The sequence below is a fragment of the Coffea eugenioides genome, chromosome 6 (genome assembly GCF_003713205.1).
Source record: "Coffea eugenioides isolate CCC68of chromosome 6, Ceug_1.0, whole genome shotgun sequence".
Taxonomy (NCBI): Eukaryota; Viridiplantae; Streptophyta; class Magnoliopsida; order Gentianales; family Rubiaceae; genus Coffea; species Coffea eugenioides.
Genome location: NC_040040.1, coordinates 18,910,530 through 18,927,043, shown reverse-complemented (window position 1 = coordinate 18,927,043; position 16,514 = coordinate 18,910,530). Strand labels below are relative to the sequence as shown.

Here is a 16,514-nt window from a genome sequence, read left to right as displayed (position 1 = left end):
TTTTTAGTTAATAGTTTTTCTTGAAGTAAACAAAGTGGTTTAGGAGAAAAGGGCAGTTTAGGATTTTTGTTAAAAAATTTTGTTACACAAATAATGAAAGTATGGGTGGTAAGTGACATTTTAAAATTTTCTAAATGATATTAAAAGAAACCTCAAGAGAGTTTCTCGTATTATCCCTTCTGAATGTCCGCTAACTAAATGCATAAGTTCTGCTGCCTTTAGAGCATGATTGATTTAGATATGGGAATCACATCTAACCTTCTATTTCGTCTCTCAAGTTTCGATCTTATAATGTTGTTTCAAGTAATTTCTTTGTTTAAAGATTTTAAAAACTTGTTTGTGTCTTGATAAATTTATGTTTTTCTGATTAGGAAGATTAAACTTGTATTTGGTTTTACAAACAATTATTCTCTTCCTATTTGTTAGTAGCAAATAATGGAACCTTATGTTTTCTTGAATAATTTTTTGGCACTAAATGTTCATCCCTCTTTTGGGTTTGAGGATTTAGTATGGGTTGTAAGGTAGCTAGTGTCGAAGAGATTAAACAAACTTGAATTTCTATCAAAATTTAAAGGGTAAATTATATAGACCTCTTGTAATTATGCATAATGTCAGATGACCTTTCTAAAGTTTTAAAATAGTCATATAATCCCCTATAATTTTATATAAAGTAGAAAATGAACGGAATGCATAATTAGTCACAACTATTAAACCACTTACTCTCCAAAAGTGCATGTCATGAAATCATATTGTCCACTTAACCCCCTATAATTTGTATAAATATCTACTTTGCCCCTATTACTTTTTTGTATTTACCAATGTAATCTCTTATGATTTTGTAAAGGTAATCTCTTATGATTTTGTAAAGGTGGTTAAGTCATTTGATTTATCATTTAAGTAAGGACACTACTGGTATTTCAACTAACAACGTTATATAGGTTATTTTTTCGTTACATTTTTAGTTTATATGAAACCATAGCGGGGTGAAGTAGATATATTAAAATGTTAGGGAGGTCATGTAACAATAGGTGAAACTATAGGGGGTTATTAGTAATTCACCCAAATTTAAATGAAGGAAGATATGCTGAATATAAAGATCAGTAAATCAAGCTGCAAGAGATAGGTAATCAAATGCATTAAGTTAAAAATGTTGGGTGAGAATCGTGAGATGGGGATTTCGAAAGCATCAGTTTCTATCTTGCATTATTAATCTTATTCGATTGCCAAGTCAAGAAAAATGCTGCAATGTGGTTCTTAATTGGGATTGAAGAGGCAGTTACGAATTCTAACTTAACACATCAAGTGTTGCTCTTGCAAGATTCAAATTCAGGCTCTACAAGAAAAGGAAAAAACCAAAAAGCAGAATATTTTGGACTTCTTGCGGAAAGATATATGCTGTTCTTGTTCAATACTTTTGCTCTTATAGCTACAATACTTGTAGATTACAAATTCACACTATCAAGACCAATTTGGTATCAGATTTAAAAGCTTGTGGAAAATTCTGACAAATAGTAACAGCGCTGGCTCTTTCATTTATGAAGTTTATATACATAGTATACATAGGACTGCTTTACTAAAATTACATGATTTAAAAGGAGTAACATTGACAAACCAATACTAAACAAGTGGAATTAGTTAAGCCACTGGAATAATCAAGAGTGAGATTCACCCCATACTTAAGCAGTTGGATAGGAAGAATCCATAGCAATGCCACAGAGGCCTTCTTTGGCAGAAATGCCACGTTGCATCCTTATGTATCCACTCTCACCCCAGCTTGTGCCCCATGAGTTCTTTACCAGCCAATATTTGGTACCATTAGACGCCTTGCCATATCCTACAGCAGTAACACCATGGTCTAGATCAGTTCCACAGTCTCCAGTAAAAACTCCACTTGTATAGAATTGAAAAGCCATGCCACTTGCATCGATGGCAACTGAAACTGGTTGATTAGCCACCGCTTTCAATAATGCTGCCTCATTGTTGGCAGGTACCTTTTCATAACCTGCGATTTTGGCTGCATGAGCAGCTTCTTTAGTTTTGCTGCAAGTTCCATCAGCTGCTGTGTAGGGGTAAGTTGCTTCAGAGGCAATTCCTTTGTTTTTCACTATGAATGCAAAGGCATCTTCCATTTCTCCACCATTGCATCCCTGATCTTGACTTGTTCTGTCACAATCCACTATTTCTTGCTCAGAGAGTGATATCAACTTTCCTGTACTGAGTTTGGTAATTCCTTCAGTGGCTGCAATTGCTGAGAATGCCCAGCAACTTCCTGTGAATCAGGAGCATAGTGTATGAGAAGTCTTGTCAATTTCAAATGATCACTAATTCTGCAATTATTTAAGAATGCTAGTACTAGTCCATTTGTATACATTACGTAGCCGTCTTTCTTACCACATTGTCCTTGATCCTTAATTGGAGTGACTGCACCTTTTTTCCTCCAGTCCATGGTGGCAGGCACAGCAGTCACATTTTCATACTTGAAAGATGCACCTCTGATCAACTTAAGCGAGGAGGAAGCTTTAAATCCATTACTAGAGGCTTTGAATTCCTCATTGGTAAGGTCTGCAAATTGATTGACACCAAGCTTGTAAGGCAGCTTTCCAGCCTTGTTAAAAGCTTCGATGAACTCTACATTGTTCTTGAATATCTGGAATCGCCTTTCCTTCTCTGCATCATCGTTGTATACACGGCCATGGAGACTCATCCACTGCTCATGTCTCTCTACCATAGCCTCATCCTTTAGTGTGCGTAGTGCTGCAGATTGAATTGCCAACAATCCCAAAAGGAACAAAAAAGCAATCACCGTTTTCATTTTCAAAGATGAAGTCGTTGTACAAGTGTTGGTTTCTTGAATATGTTCTTTAGTGATTGGTGCTAGGTTCCTTACAGAGCTTGTTATATATAGAGAGCAGAAGATGGATGGGCTACATTATGCTCCTTCAACATTGCTTTTTCCATGCAATATTCTAATCAGAAGAGATCCAAATTCCCAGTTTGCCGGGCAAGCTCTGCAATGGTGGCTTGTACAACTTAGGTAGGTACCGTACGTAGACGGTGGCTGGTTAAACAATGTTTGATGGAAGGCCGATGTTCCTGAAAACGTTTACAATAATCAGGACATTTTCAGGTGGAGTATTCTGAGTTCTCTCCTGTCTTTAGCTAACGTCTTTTAACTAAGTTGTCTATCTCATTTCCTACATTCCTTTTACGTTTGATTAATACGTATTTGGACTTATTATCTTATCTTTAGGAAATATTTAAAAGTCACTACCACTAAATATGTCAAAGTTTTGATTTCTTGGCTATAAACTTATGTGAATTTCATTTCACTCGACAACAGTGAGACTAACAATAACCATTTTTTGCATTTAAAATAGTGATTGGTGGATTCAAAAAATTTCTGAGTTTTGTGAGATGCAATGGCATGTTAAACTAGAGAAAATTAGCTGATCATTGCTCAATGTTATGTTTGTTACAAAGGCCTCCCATCTTAATTTAACTTAATTTGCAATTAGAGTTACCTTTCCCATAAGCATTTGTAGCTGCTTTTATTTTTCAGTTGTTCTTTAATTATAATTGCTCCCGTTAATAAATTCTTTTAGATGCAAATTTCAGAACTAAAATTCCATATTTTGCAAACACACTCTATTATGTGGTAGCAGAGGACATTAGAGAACACTATTAATTAGATGTGATTACTGAAAAAGTTAATAATGAGTAATTAGAATAAGCCTCACAGGGTTTTTTTTTCTTTTTTCTTTTTTTTTTGCTTGAATTGCATTATAATGTATAACAAAATTATTCAAATCCTTCTTCAATAAATCAAAGAAATTAGAGGGGCTAGCGCTATCTGCCTTATATCTACGCTCGCCTAGTTGTGCACTAAATATGTACCTCGAACTATAAGCTATAATCAACTTGCAAGATTTGCAAGTACCCTTTATTTGACTTCTTAATTTGTACCTTTATCTGATGATGATTTGATTCCTCATCAGTCAAAAAGCTACAATTTTTCTTTTTTCTTTTTCTAATTAGGATGAAATGAAAGATATCTCAAGAATTCTATCCAACCTACATTGGGTATTGCTCCTATAACAACAAAGCTCAATGCAGATGACTAATGACCCAACGTAGAAATATAAACAAGAAGATCGAAATCCTGTATGAATTAATACTTTCTGCGGCTGATAACTGTTAAGATTATAAAGTAAAGCTCATTTTTTTTAAAAAAAATTTGGAATTATAGGCTCCCTTCCCTTTTCTCTCTTCTTTATACTTTTGTTCTGATTTGATTTTTCCACAGAAGATTGCTGATGAGCTGTCAATTGAGGTCTTTTTTACTGTCCATGATTGAATACACTTATTTTTTTTGGGTTTATAATTACCAGTCTCATCGTTCTTTCCCAACTATCCTTCTCAGTATAGATGTTAACTCTCTCGAGGGTTGTTCAAGAAGTATAACATGTTCTAAGTCCTGTGGAAAGGTACCAACTGGTTCAGAGAATGCACCAATGATATCATTTTTTGTCCTCAGCAAATGAAGTTATCCTGGATGGAAAAAGGACTCGATGGAAACCAAGAAACAATCATGAAACTGTTAAATAGTCTCTGCTTACTGCTTAACCAGGCTGCATGCATCAACGCATGTACCGAGTTAAATAATACTTGTTTCGACTTGAGGAAGGGGCGTTTAATTTGTATTTGTTACTCGTTGATTTTCAATCATTGTTTTGGCTTTAAGGGTATTCTACTATAAGAGTTAATACATCAATTTAAGTTTGATATCAAGTTGAAAATGATATTGAGGATTCTTGCAGATGGTCAAATTGAGCACATAATGCTTTATCAAGGTTTTTAAATGTATACAACTACCATTGAGGAAGATATCGGGTACAAGAACTTCCATTCTTGAAGTTTATGTACACACTGACTTCTTTACGACATTTACTTTGAGCAGAGACGAGCCAGCATCTAACGAACAGAATCAGCTCAGCCACTCGAGTTATAAAGATCATGATTCGCCCCTCCCTTAAGGAGTTGGGTAGGAAGAATCCATGGCAATTCCACAGAGGCGTTCTTTTGCAGCAATGCCCATGGTTCGAAGACTCGGCCAGTCGTCACCGTCTCAGCCTTTGCCGATACGATACCGTGACGAAACGATACCGAGATACTCAACTCGTCGAAACGTCACCGTGTAGGGTTGAAACGGCAGAGTTACATCGAATCATTCCGAGTCATCCGAGTCAACTCGAATTTTTATTATTTTTACTAAATTTTTAATTATTTTTGTTTATCATATTTTTTACAATTTTTAAAATATTAAATATTTCAAAAATTCGCGTCTCGTCGAAACCGCGACCGATATGCCGAGACCGATGTGGAACGGTCCAGGCCGCGACCACAACCACAACCGCGACTTTGAACCATGGCAATGCCCCGTTGCATCCTTGTGTATCCACTCTCACCCCAGCTTGTGCCCCATGAGTTCTTTACCAGCCAGTATTTTGTGCCATTAGTAGTTCCATACCCAACGGCAGTAACACCATGGTCTAGATCAGTTCCACAGTCTCCAGTGAAGACTCCGCTGCTGTGGAATTGGAAAGCCCTCCCACCAGCATCAATGGCAACTGAAACTGGCTGATTAGCCACAGCTTTCAGCAATGCTGCTTCGCTGTTGACGGGCACCAATTCTTAACCACTGATCATGGCTGTGTGATAAGCTTCTTTAGTTCTGTTGCAATTTCCATCAGCTGCCGTGTAGGGTAAGTGGTTTCGTTGTTCAATGCACTTGTTTTTCACAATGAATTTAAAGGCACCTTCCATGAGGCCGCCGTTGCAGCCCTGATCTTCACTTGTTCTGTCGCAATCCACTAGTTCTTGCTCAGACAGTGATATCAACTTCCCGTTACTCAGTTTTGTAATCCCCTCAGTTGTTGCAACTGCCGAAAATGCCCTGCAAACTCCCTGCGAATCAGAAGCAAATATATATATATATATGTATATGAAAAACTAAGTATACCTTTCCTCACAAACCGATTGGTGTTAAAATTAAAACCCCAGATAAATAATTACTTTGTTCATACAACCAGAGGGGGCTTAAATTTTTACCGCATTGTCCCTGATCCTTAATCGGTGTGACCGCACCTTTCTTCCTCCAGTCGATGGTAGCTGGCACTGGGGTCACATTTTCATACTTGAAAGATGTACTTGTGAGCAACTTTGGTGAAAAGGGTCCCTTCAGTCCATTATGAGTAGCAACAAACTCCTCATTGGTAAGGTCTGCAAATTGATTGATGCCGAGCTTGTAAGGCTTGTTTCCAGCCTTGTTAAAACCTAGATGTGTCAAAATGGGTGACTTGGGCGGGTTTGGGTTGGGTAAAATGGGTAATGGGTATAAGTGAGTCAACTCATTTATACTCATTTAATTAGATGGGTATAAATGGGTAAATCAAAAAATGAATTGGGTAACCCAATTATCCATTTATAACCCATTTATTTTAACTTTTTGTAAACTCATTTAAATTCATTTTTGCAAACTAAGTTATCAATTTATACCACTCTTTGTACCCATCATTAGTTTTAAATATTTATTTATAATGTTCAATAAACTTAATTACCAATTTTTTTTCATTTATACTCTATGTCACAAAATTACCTATTATTTAATAATTGAATAATAAGAATATAAAAATTTGAACTAAGTACTATAAAAATTAATATAAAAATTAATCCAAAAATTTTGAACTCCTAACATTTTTTTCATATATAAATTTAAAATTTCATTTTAGAAAGATAAGAAAATAGGCTAAAATTTATCATAAATTAATGAGCAAGTTAACAAACTAAGAGAAAATAAAATAATAAGATAAAACCAACAAATAATAATAATAATAATAATAATAATGAAACAAAAGTAGTTAACATCATGACAAAATGAAAAATTTGAAAAAAAAATGGGTGGGGGAAAAGAAGAGACTTGGGGGGAAGAGAGTTCTAAATGGGTTAATTGGGTTTGATGGGTTACCCAATAATACCCATTTATTAAATGCGTATTATTGGGTAACCCATTTATACCCATATACAAAAATTTAAGATACCCATACCCATCTATTCATGGACGGGTATGGGTAATTTAATTAAATGGGTTGATTTGCCACCTCTATTAAAACCTTCAATGAACTCTACATTGTTCTTGAATATCTGGAAACGCCTTTCCTTCTCTGCATCGTCCTTGTATACGCGTCCATGGAGCCTCATCCATTGTTCATATCTCTCCATCATTGCCTCTTCGTTTAGCGTGCGTGCTGAACTTTGAGTTGTCAGCAATCCCAAAATAAACAATAAACCAATGGCTGTTCCCATTGTGAATAATCAATCTTAATGTTGCTTCAGCTACTGGTGTTCTAGAGGCCGTCCTAGAGCTATGTATATATGCAGAGCAGAAGATGAATTCGCTGTCTCATGTAAAAAGTGTTTTCCATGCATGTAACATGAGAATCAGTCAAGATTTAGTTAATATGTCGGTTTGCCCGGGCAAATCGTGCTATGGTGACTTCGAAAATATAGCTACTAGCGGTTCGTAGATGTTGACTGGTTCCACAACAATGTTACTCCAGAGTCATGCTAATGTCTTACAAGTGCTAGTCAACACTGTTTTTTTTTTTTTTTGGTAATAAAAGGGACTATATATTAAAACAAACTTAAGTTATAGGTACAAAACGAGGGAAACAAATTCCCTTAAGATCTGCATCTACTAGACTTCTCAAAGCATAAGGAATACTTTCATAGCATACAAAATTAACATCTTGTTGAGCACCCAGTTTTACCAATCTGTCAGCACACTGGTTTGCTTCTCGATAAGCATGTCTAAGTATGACTTTCGGCAGGGCAGAGATCAGGAACCTGCAATCAGAGATAATTGAAGCATACTCATGAGTTGAGGTATCTGCCGATTTAAGCAAGTCTAGAGCAGTTTTAGCATCAACTTCTAATGCAGTTTTAGCAGTTTTAGCATCTAGTCAACACTGTTTAGAAGCAGGGTTTTGAGCTTTCTCGTCTCAAGTAAACATCTTTTAACTAGTGCTGGCTGAAACTTCTAAAATTTATGTACCATGATGGCCTGTTTATAAATCAATTTAGCACTTAAACTTAATAGATTTAGATTTTTATATATTCAAACGTGATTAATAATAAAAAATATGATATCTTAATTAATTAAATGATTCTGAAATATTGTTTAGGCAAAACTTAATCAAAATAATAAGTGATAAACTAACACCTTATCACTTAATGCAGAATACATTCAAATGTTATAAATTCAGTACTTAATAATTTAATAACTTAACAGAATTAGATTTTAAATTTCAATTTTATCAAATGCGCTCTAAGTGTAAAAACCGTCATAAAATTAGTGAGTACCTTATGATTTCATCCAATTGCATCTTAAAGTAGAGTAAATTGCACTTTCTAGTTTTAGGTTTATTTTAACAATTTTTTTTTTTTTTGGCTATAGGAGTACAAGATTACAATCAAAACCCATAATTGTAACATTAAGTACATCCAAGGATAATTACATATGTAGTACAACTGTCTAACATTGCAAATAAATGAATAATCCACTCAAATAGTGAAAAACAGCAACCCGCACACAATACTAGAACAAATTTTAAGATTGGGAATCGAGCTCCGCATCTTGTTCCCTAGTCAATTGGGATACAACCCAACTGATTTATTTTGCCTGGTGTCAACTTTCTTGTCCACTCGATTTTTAAAGTGGAGAACACAAGCGGATGTACATGTAAACTCATAAAAGAAAGGCAAAAACAAGAAAAATCTTGGCAAGAAATTTCAAACCAAAAAAAAAAAAATATCAAGCACATAAAACTTTTAAATTAACTTAGCTACGGAAGGAAAAAAAATCCAAAGGCATATAGCCTAAGAAAGGGTTAAAAGTACATGCATAATATTTTATTAGCTATCCAATAGTAAGGCTTAATTACTCCATGACAATAATGTAAATGACTATTAATTTGTCTCCGGATTTTTTTTTCCCAAATTCTTTTCCATCCTATAGTCATACCACCACGACCTCATCTTTGTAATTTTTTGAAAGCAATCTTCACTCTTTGTAATTATTAGTTGTATATGCTTGGAATAGATTTGAATTATATTGATTCTTGACATAATTTCTTAATTTAATAACCTTAACTATTAACAATTAATTTATTATACGATCTAACCTGTTTGTATATATACATTTAAACCAGTTAAAATTTTTTTGATAAGTGGGAGGTTTTGAATTTAGGAGATTCTACTTATATTTCCTCTCACCTTACCACCCAACCCATCCCCTCCCCAGTTAGTTACTAATAAAGTATGTTTTATTATATAAGCAACTAAGAAATAAATTAACTACAACAAATGTCACGAGACTACGAGGAAAGAAAGGAAAAACAAAACAAAAACATAGAGAGGCAAATTAATTAGGTGCTTATATTTTAAGGATATAAAGATCATTATGTCACATTATTAAATTTAAAAAAAAAAACAATAGTAGTAAACTTTAACTATTAGTCTTTGGGGAAAATTGATGATAAATAAAAATTTGTTGGGACTATGTGCATGCCACCTCCAACCCTAAGGGGGTTATGTGCAATTTAGGCCTCATAGTAGTACTGAACTACAATTTCAAGTACTTATCATTGTCAAATAGTTACCATCTCCGTAAGCTATTCAATAAGGTTGTCCAATTCACCAGTCACCACAGCATAGTTTGCCCGGCAAACTGAGAACTTGAACTCTTCTGCTCACACTATTACATTGAAACTTCAATTTTGGAGGAGCATCAATGACCATAAGCACCTTCTGCACTCTCTATATAGTCCTAGCTCTGCAATGGACCAAAGCACCAACAGGCCAAGCAACATTTTCAAATTTCAAGCCACACAACCAATAAAACAAAATGAAAGCAGTCATCGGTTTCTTTTTCCTTTTGGGATTGCTAGCAATCCAAGGTGCAGCACGTAACCTGAATGATGAGGCCATGGTAGAGAGACATGAGCAGTGGATGAGCCTCCACGGACGCGTATACGAGGACAGTGCAGAGAAAGAAAGGCGTTTCAAGATATTCAAGGACAATGTGGAGTTCATTGAATCTTTTAACAGGGCTGGAAACAGGCCTTACAATCTTGGAATCAATCGATTCGCAGACCTTACCAACGAGGAGTTTGTTGCCTCTCATAATGGATTGAAGATGTCCTCCTCCCCAAGGCTGTTCGGGAGTATATCATTCAAGTATGAAAATGTGACTGCTGTGCCTGCTACCGTGGACTGGAGGACCAAAGGTGCAGTCACTCCAATTAAGGATCAAGGACAATGTGGTAATTAAATTTAAGCCACTCTATAATCTTTACATTACTATCACATTCTCAATTAATAAATGATAGCAGCAAATCTGAAAAGGGCATGGTTTTCTCATATATATATATTTGTAATTTGCTTCTGATTTGCAGGAAGTTGCTGGGCATTTTCAGCAATTGCAGCGACTGAAGGGATTACAAAACTGAGTACCGGTAAGTTGATTTCACTCTCTGAGCAAGAAATAGTGGACTGCGACAGAACAAGTCAAGATCAGGGCTGCAGTGGTGGCTACATGGAAGATGCCTTCGAATTCATCGTGAAAAACAAAGGCATTGCCACTGAAACCACTTACCCATACACGGCAGCTGATGGAACTTGCAGCAAAACTAAAGAAGCTTCCCACGCAGCCAAGATCGCTGGTTATGAAAAGGTGCCTGTCAACAGCGAAGCAGCATTGTTGAAAGCTGTGGCAAACCAACCAGTTTCTGTTTCCATCGATGCGAGTGGGATGGCATTCCAATTCTACTCCAGTGGAGTTTTCACCGGAGATTGTGGAACGGATCTAGACCATGGTGTTACTGCAGTTGGATACGGGAAAACTTCTAATGGTACAAAGTATTGGTTGGTCAAGAACTCATGGGGAACAAGCTGGGGTGAGAGTGGATATATAAAGATGAAACGGGGCATTGCTGCTAAAGAAGGCCTTTGTGGAATTGCTATGGATTCTTCCTACCCAACTGCATAAATTGAGGGGGCGAATATCCATCTGGATCGTTGCTATGGCTTAGCTGATTCATCTTGTTAAATGTTGCCGTGTCTCTCAGCTAAATTATGTAAATATGATAAAGCAGTCTTATCTGTGCATAAAACTTGATTGATGAAATATCTAAATCTTCCCTATCTTCCCTGATTCTGTGTATATGTCAAACATCTATATCTGAGATGATGAAATCAAAAGAAACTTAAAAAAAAAGAAAAAGAAATTCATGGTAACACTGCAAGAAAAGCAGTTTGTCTTTGTGACCCCCTTGTGATATGCAAATAAGAGTGGCAGTCTATATAATTGCTAGACTAATTGTGACACGTAAATACCACAGTATTAATTGTGTCTTCAATTGGTTGTGCGATTGAGGCTACCAAATTATGTACTTAGAGGATAAAATACCAAAATGTTCAATTTACAAATCACTACATAAATTCTGCTCTGGATTCACTTTTTTTTTTTTGGGTGCCTTCTGGTTCTGGGGCTAGATTGTTGTAAATTAAGGGCGGGTTGTAGTAGCTCTCAAATAAAGATTCGAAAAGAGGAGGCGCAGGGCCCTTAGAAAACGTGATTTTGGTATAGCAGTTTTGGGCCTTTATGGACAGGACCGTATGATGGCGTGATCCTTTATGGAGCTATTATCAGGCAAGGGATGTAGACCAATTCTGTATTTTCGCCTTCAAGTTAGCAGCACAAGAATTGATTTATATGACTAAAACATGTAATCAAACTTGTGGTGCACAAAACTTATCACATAATGAGTAAAAGTGCAATCTACCAAAAACATTTCAAAACCCTAAGGCTACGATAGATATCTATATATATATATATATATATATATTTTAATATGAAAATGTTTGAGTGGGTTTGATTTCGATTGCTACCATGAGTCAGGACATGTTCTCGGAATCTTATATCGGTAATGGGATTTGAATATACTACCTTTTGTGAGAAAGTAATCCATTCTTACCAATCGAACCAACTTATGTTAACTAATACTATGATAATTGCTGGTGAGGTATTGAGCTCCTCCACCTAACTCATTGGCACTACAAGGTGTGTTTTTATAATCTACAATTTTCGTTTAGGGAAAGTGACCATTATTTGAAAGCAGACCACAAAGATAAGTAAAATATTCACTTTGAAACAATCATCAACTCGAGAGAATTGGGTAATCTAAGAATGGTCTGCGACTCATCAAATTCAAGATAATCCCCAGCATCTCCGAGCAAACATGCGATTGAACTGCTCAAATTTCTTGCTCTAAGGTCACAGTGAGGTCTCTTGCCTTTCTCAATCTTGTCACTTCTTCTTGGTCATCCGACGTACATTTTTCCAACAGTTATGGCAAAATTCTTCGTACTTGAGCTAAACTAAAACTGAACAGAAATGTTCTTAATTACGTATGCTAACCAATTAAAAATTCAAGAATGGGCAGTTAAACAACGAATTTCCTCCTCAGGTCTTCAAAATCAATTATGAATCACTAAGTTTTTGTTTCAAAGATCCCGCTATACATAATTATCATTACTATTATAAAAAGTACTATGAGTCTTGGTACCTTTGAGTATAAGCATTTTTGTCAACTTAGTTTTTGTCATTTCAATTATATTCTTATTAATTGATGATTAGCGTTTCATATTATGTTCTTATGATTTATGATGATTAAAATTCATTATAGAAAATAATGGTTGATGGCAAGATAGAATATTAGTTGATGATTAAATTCACCGTATTATATCATACCAAATTGATTTATAAAGGAAAAAATTGAATTGAGAAACATTGAGCAAATAGATGAAATAATAAGTTGTACACATCCAATTTAGAAGAATGAGAAGAATTTCGGACATGTTGCACCTAGTGTCATAATTGTATCAATATTAATAGTTAAAAAAAAAGAAACTAAAAAACAGACAAAAACTAAAAAATCATATGTGACATAAAGAATGATAAATATTACCCCAAAAAACATTGGAAAATTCAATTTAGATGTCATAAAAGAGAACATTAACATCACCTGAATGGAATAGAAATACATAGATATAGATACAGATATTTTGATACCAAAAGTATCATCAGTCTTAGATTAAAGTGTTGCAAAATCTGGCCTTAGTTTTAGTGATGCCCAAAATACTCTACCCTCCAATAATTAAAGTCATTGCATTTCAATAATAGACAATAATGGCAGTGGTTACAAAAATGAAGCATCAAATCTAAATTATGGTGACAAATAAGATAATAATGCACTTTTATCTAAATTAAACTATCCATTTTCGTTTTACTCCCAATTTATCTGTTAATAAAAAAAATTCTCGATTATATATCCACAATTCCATTTCCAAGATCATCAAAAATATTAAAATATATACTAGGGAAAAGGTGATCTTAAGACAAAAAAGTTATTATTGTGCTCAATTTGCTTCAGAGAAATTAAGTAGGGAAAGTCAACTGGCTAGTAACTTGAAAGTATCTATAAGAGTGAAAGAAAAAGAAAAAGTGAAAAAGGGTAGATAAATGTCTCAAATCATCTAATCTATTGGTATAATACATGATCAGATGATTTACTGGACTAAATTGGATACAAATAATAAATGTAAAATAATAAATAATTTAGTAGACCCATGTGATATTATTGCTAAAGTATGATGGTTGTTAATAACATCTAAAAAAAATTATATTTTAAGATAATATAATCACGTGCAAATCACGTGAAATATTACTAATGATACTAAAGTTTGGCAAAGCACTTTTTACAAGATAAACTTTGACATAATATATCGGTCTTCCTTAGAGTAAGTTTATTCCTTAGAGTAAGTTTATTCAACATCAGCAAAAGTTGCAATTCTCGGGATAAGTTTGTCTAAAATCATTATAGCTAAGTCAGTACTTAAAACATGAATTGTTTCAAAATTAAGCTGGTAAGAAAAAATAGATATCTGTTCTAAATTAAGGGGGTCCTGCAATTGAGATTCACGGCTACAATGTCAATAGAATCTGGGGACTTGCACCTGGCCTGCAGCTACATATCAGAAAGAACCTATTTCACCGTCCTAAAAGGATTATCTTAAAACGCGGAGAGCAGCCATCATCCTTGGAGCTGTGGACTTTAATCTCTTTTCTAGACTTTGCTGTGAATTTTCAGGAAAAGTGGGGCAAAACATTACATGAGATACGCCGACACAGTTCACTAAGGTATCTAAATTCACACGGAATGTGTCCTGCAGATTAGACTGTTTCTAATGTCCCTATTGGTTTGATATATAAGAGACACAGAGACAAGATTGGTTGAGAGGCCAATATTCCAACGAGAGATTACGCGTCAACATTTGTTGTTTTAAGAAACTTCTTTTACAGGCTGTCATTCACTAGTTGCCACTGCTTTAAGAGGTCCATTTTGCTCTAAAATGATGCATCCTCAACGAATTATCTTTACTTTATTATCCATATTGTTGTGAGAACTGCAAGGGATAAAGTCACCTTCCTCTTTTGCCTTGAAATATTAATAAAAGGGATAATCTTTGTAATGTTGTTAGTGCAAGTTTTTCTAGAGTAACGTTTTAATTGGTACTTCACTTTTCTTGCAATTTAAAAATCTGTCTTCACACATGGGATATGCATGTACTCATAATAGTGTAAAAAGTGTTTACATTATTATTATAGTATAGAAAAGATTAATTCAATTAAGAAAAAATCAACCCTATTCTCACAATTTAGTTTTGCGACTCTCAAAAAAGATTGAGCCACAATATTGTCGACGTAGCATGTACTCCTTCCGTCCCACTTTAATAGTCATGTTTTCCTTTTTCGTTTGTCCCAAATTATAGTCCAATTTCCAATTGAAGAATATAGTTGTATTTTAATTTTCCTAAAATACCCTTATTCAATGTAAGTTGTTGTTACTATAAACCTACCCCATTTAATGAGAGTTCATTTTTTTTTACCATCAAATCAAGTTTCCATAAAGTTATACTCTAATTAATGTGAGGGTATTTTAGGAAAATAGCTACCTAAATTGATTGTTCTAACAAAGTTAACTGTTTTTTCTTAAACTGTGTGAAAAAACAACCAGACTATCAAAGTGGGACGGAGGGAGTATTTATTAACTTCTACTTAAATATCACAATATCAAATTGGTGGGTCATTAATCACGTACAATTTGATATCTCAAAGTACTTAGTCATTACTCATTGTCTAGAAAAAGTAATAAGTGCTGTAATAGATTCTAAGACAAATTAAAACTAACTTCATAGGCTTGACAAGAATAATTTAAACAAAACTAAGAATGAGATGTTGAGATAAAAATTGTATAATTTGGTCAACATCTCTAATTATATCAAATAATCCTGGGGTATATTCCATTTTGACCTCTCAAACTATGCACGTATCCTGCTTTAATCTCTAAACTTCAAAATGAGATACTTCAATCTCTCAACTATCAAATCTATCGCAATTAAGGAAAATCATTGACAAAATCCCAAAATCTTCAGTCTTCTTGGGGTATGTAAACATGCGCCATTGAATGAGGGCAAGTATAGGAATTCATAAAAATATATTAAAAAAATAAAAAGGAAATTATTTAGCACAAAGGAGGGATTTCCCTCCTTTTATTCACCACATACGGGTCATATTCTTGATCCGATCCAGTTCATAAAAGGGTATCGATGTGTCCTAGACAAATAGAGACCAATTGGCTGCATCTCCAAATGAGGGGAAAGAACTAAGAAGAAAAAAAAGGCTAGAAATCTGAAGATAAAAAAGAAGAAAAAGGAGAGATGATTAGGAACAAATGTAATTGTGAAAAACAACCATTGATGAACATCATGGATAGACTTAAACCAGGGGCAGAACTACGGTGGGGGCACAGGCCCTCACTGCCTCCCTTAAATTTCTATAGTATCCATAGAATTTTGATATAATCTCAAGTGTGCCTCATGAAATTTTGTGTATCCATTGGTTTATATGCACCTAAAGTTCGCTTTGATTTTGTGTGTTGTTAGAGCTACCATAGAAAGGACTTTTTCAGTTATGAATATAGTAAAGAATCAGTTACGAAATTGAATGGGAGACACTTGGATTACTGATTGTTTAGTTGCTTACATTGAAAAAAATATATTTCGTGAAATTCAAAATGAGAAGGTTGTAAACCGTTATCAAAATATGAAAACTCGTCGTGAGCAATTGTAAATGGTTTAGTTTGCTTTTTGAAATAAAATTATTATTACATTAATAATAGTTTGTCTTTTTATATTTTTCATGAAATATATGCATCATTTGTACTTGTTAGTGAATATTATTATTTTTGCTTAAAAAACTAGAAAAAAATTAGGTAAAAAATTTTAGAGTTGCTTTTGCCCCCACTGAGAATTTTTTCTGGCTCTGCCAGTGACTT

At 34.5% G+C, this 16,514-nt stretch overlaps 2 protein-coding genes and 1 pseudogene across 2 annotated transcripts; 1 reads left to right on the top strand and 2 right to left on the bottom strand.

Annotated features, from left to right (window-relative positions):
* Positions 1–1,676: 1,676 nt before the first annotated feature.
* Positions 1,677–5,015, bottom strand: LOC113773772 (senescence-specific cysteine protease SAG39-like). Its single transcript, XM_027318386.1, has 3 exons — positions 4,873–5,015; positions 2,392–2,882; positions 1,677–2,269 (listed from the first exon to the last, which is right to left on the bottom strand). The coding sequence occupies exons 1-3, from the start codon at positions 5,013–5,015 to the stop codon at positions 1,677–1,679; spliced, it is 1,227 nt and encodes a 408-aa protein (XP_027174187.1).
* Positions 5,016–5,029: 14 nt separating this feature from the next.
* On the bottom strand, positions 5,030–9,855 carry LOC113773771 (annotated as a pseudogene).
* A 106-nt stretch (positions 9,856–9,961) lies between these two features.
* On the top strand, positions 9,962–11,104 carry LOC113773769 (senescence-specific cysteine protease SAG39-like). The gene is made up of 2 exons (XM_027318385.1): positions 9,962–10,379; positions 10,512–11,104. Exons 1-2 carry the CDS (start codon positions 9,962–9,964, stop codon positions 11,102–11,104), a joined length of 1,011 nt encoding a protein of 336 aa, XP_027174186.1.
* The last annotated feature ends 5,410 nt before the right edge of the window (positions 11,105–16,514 follow it).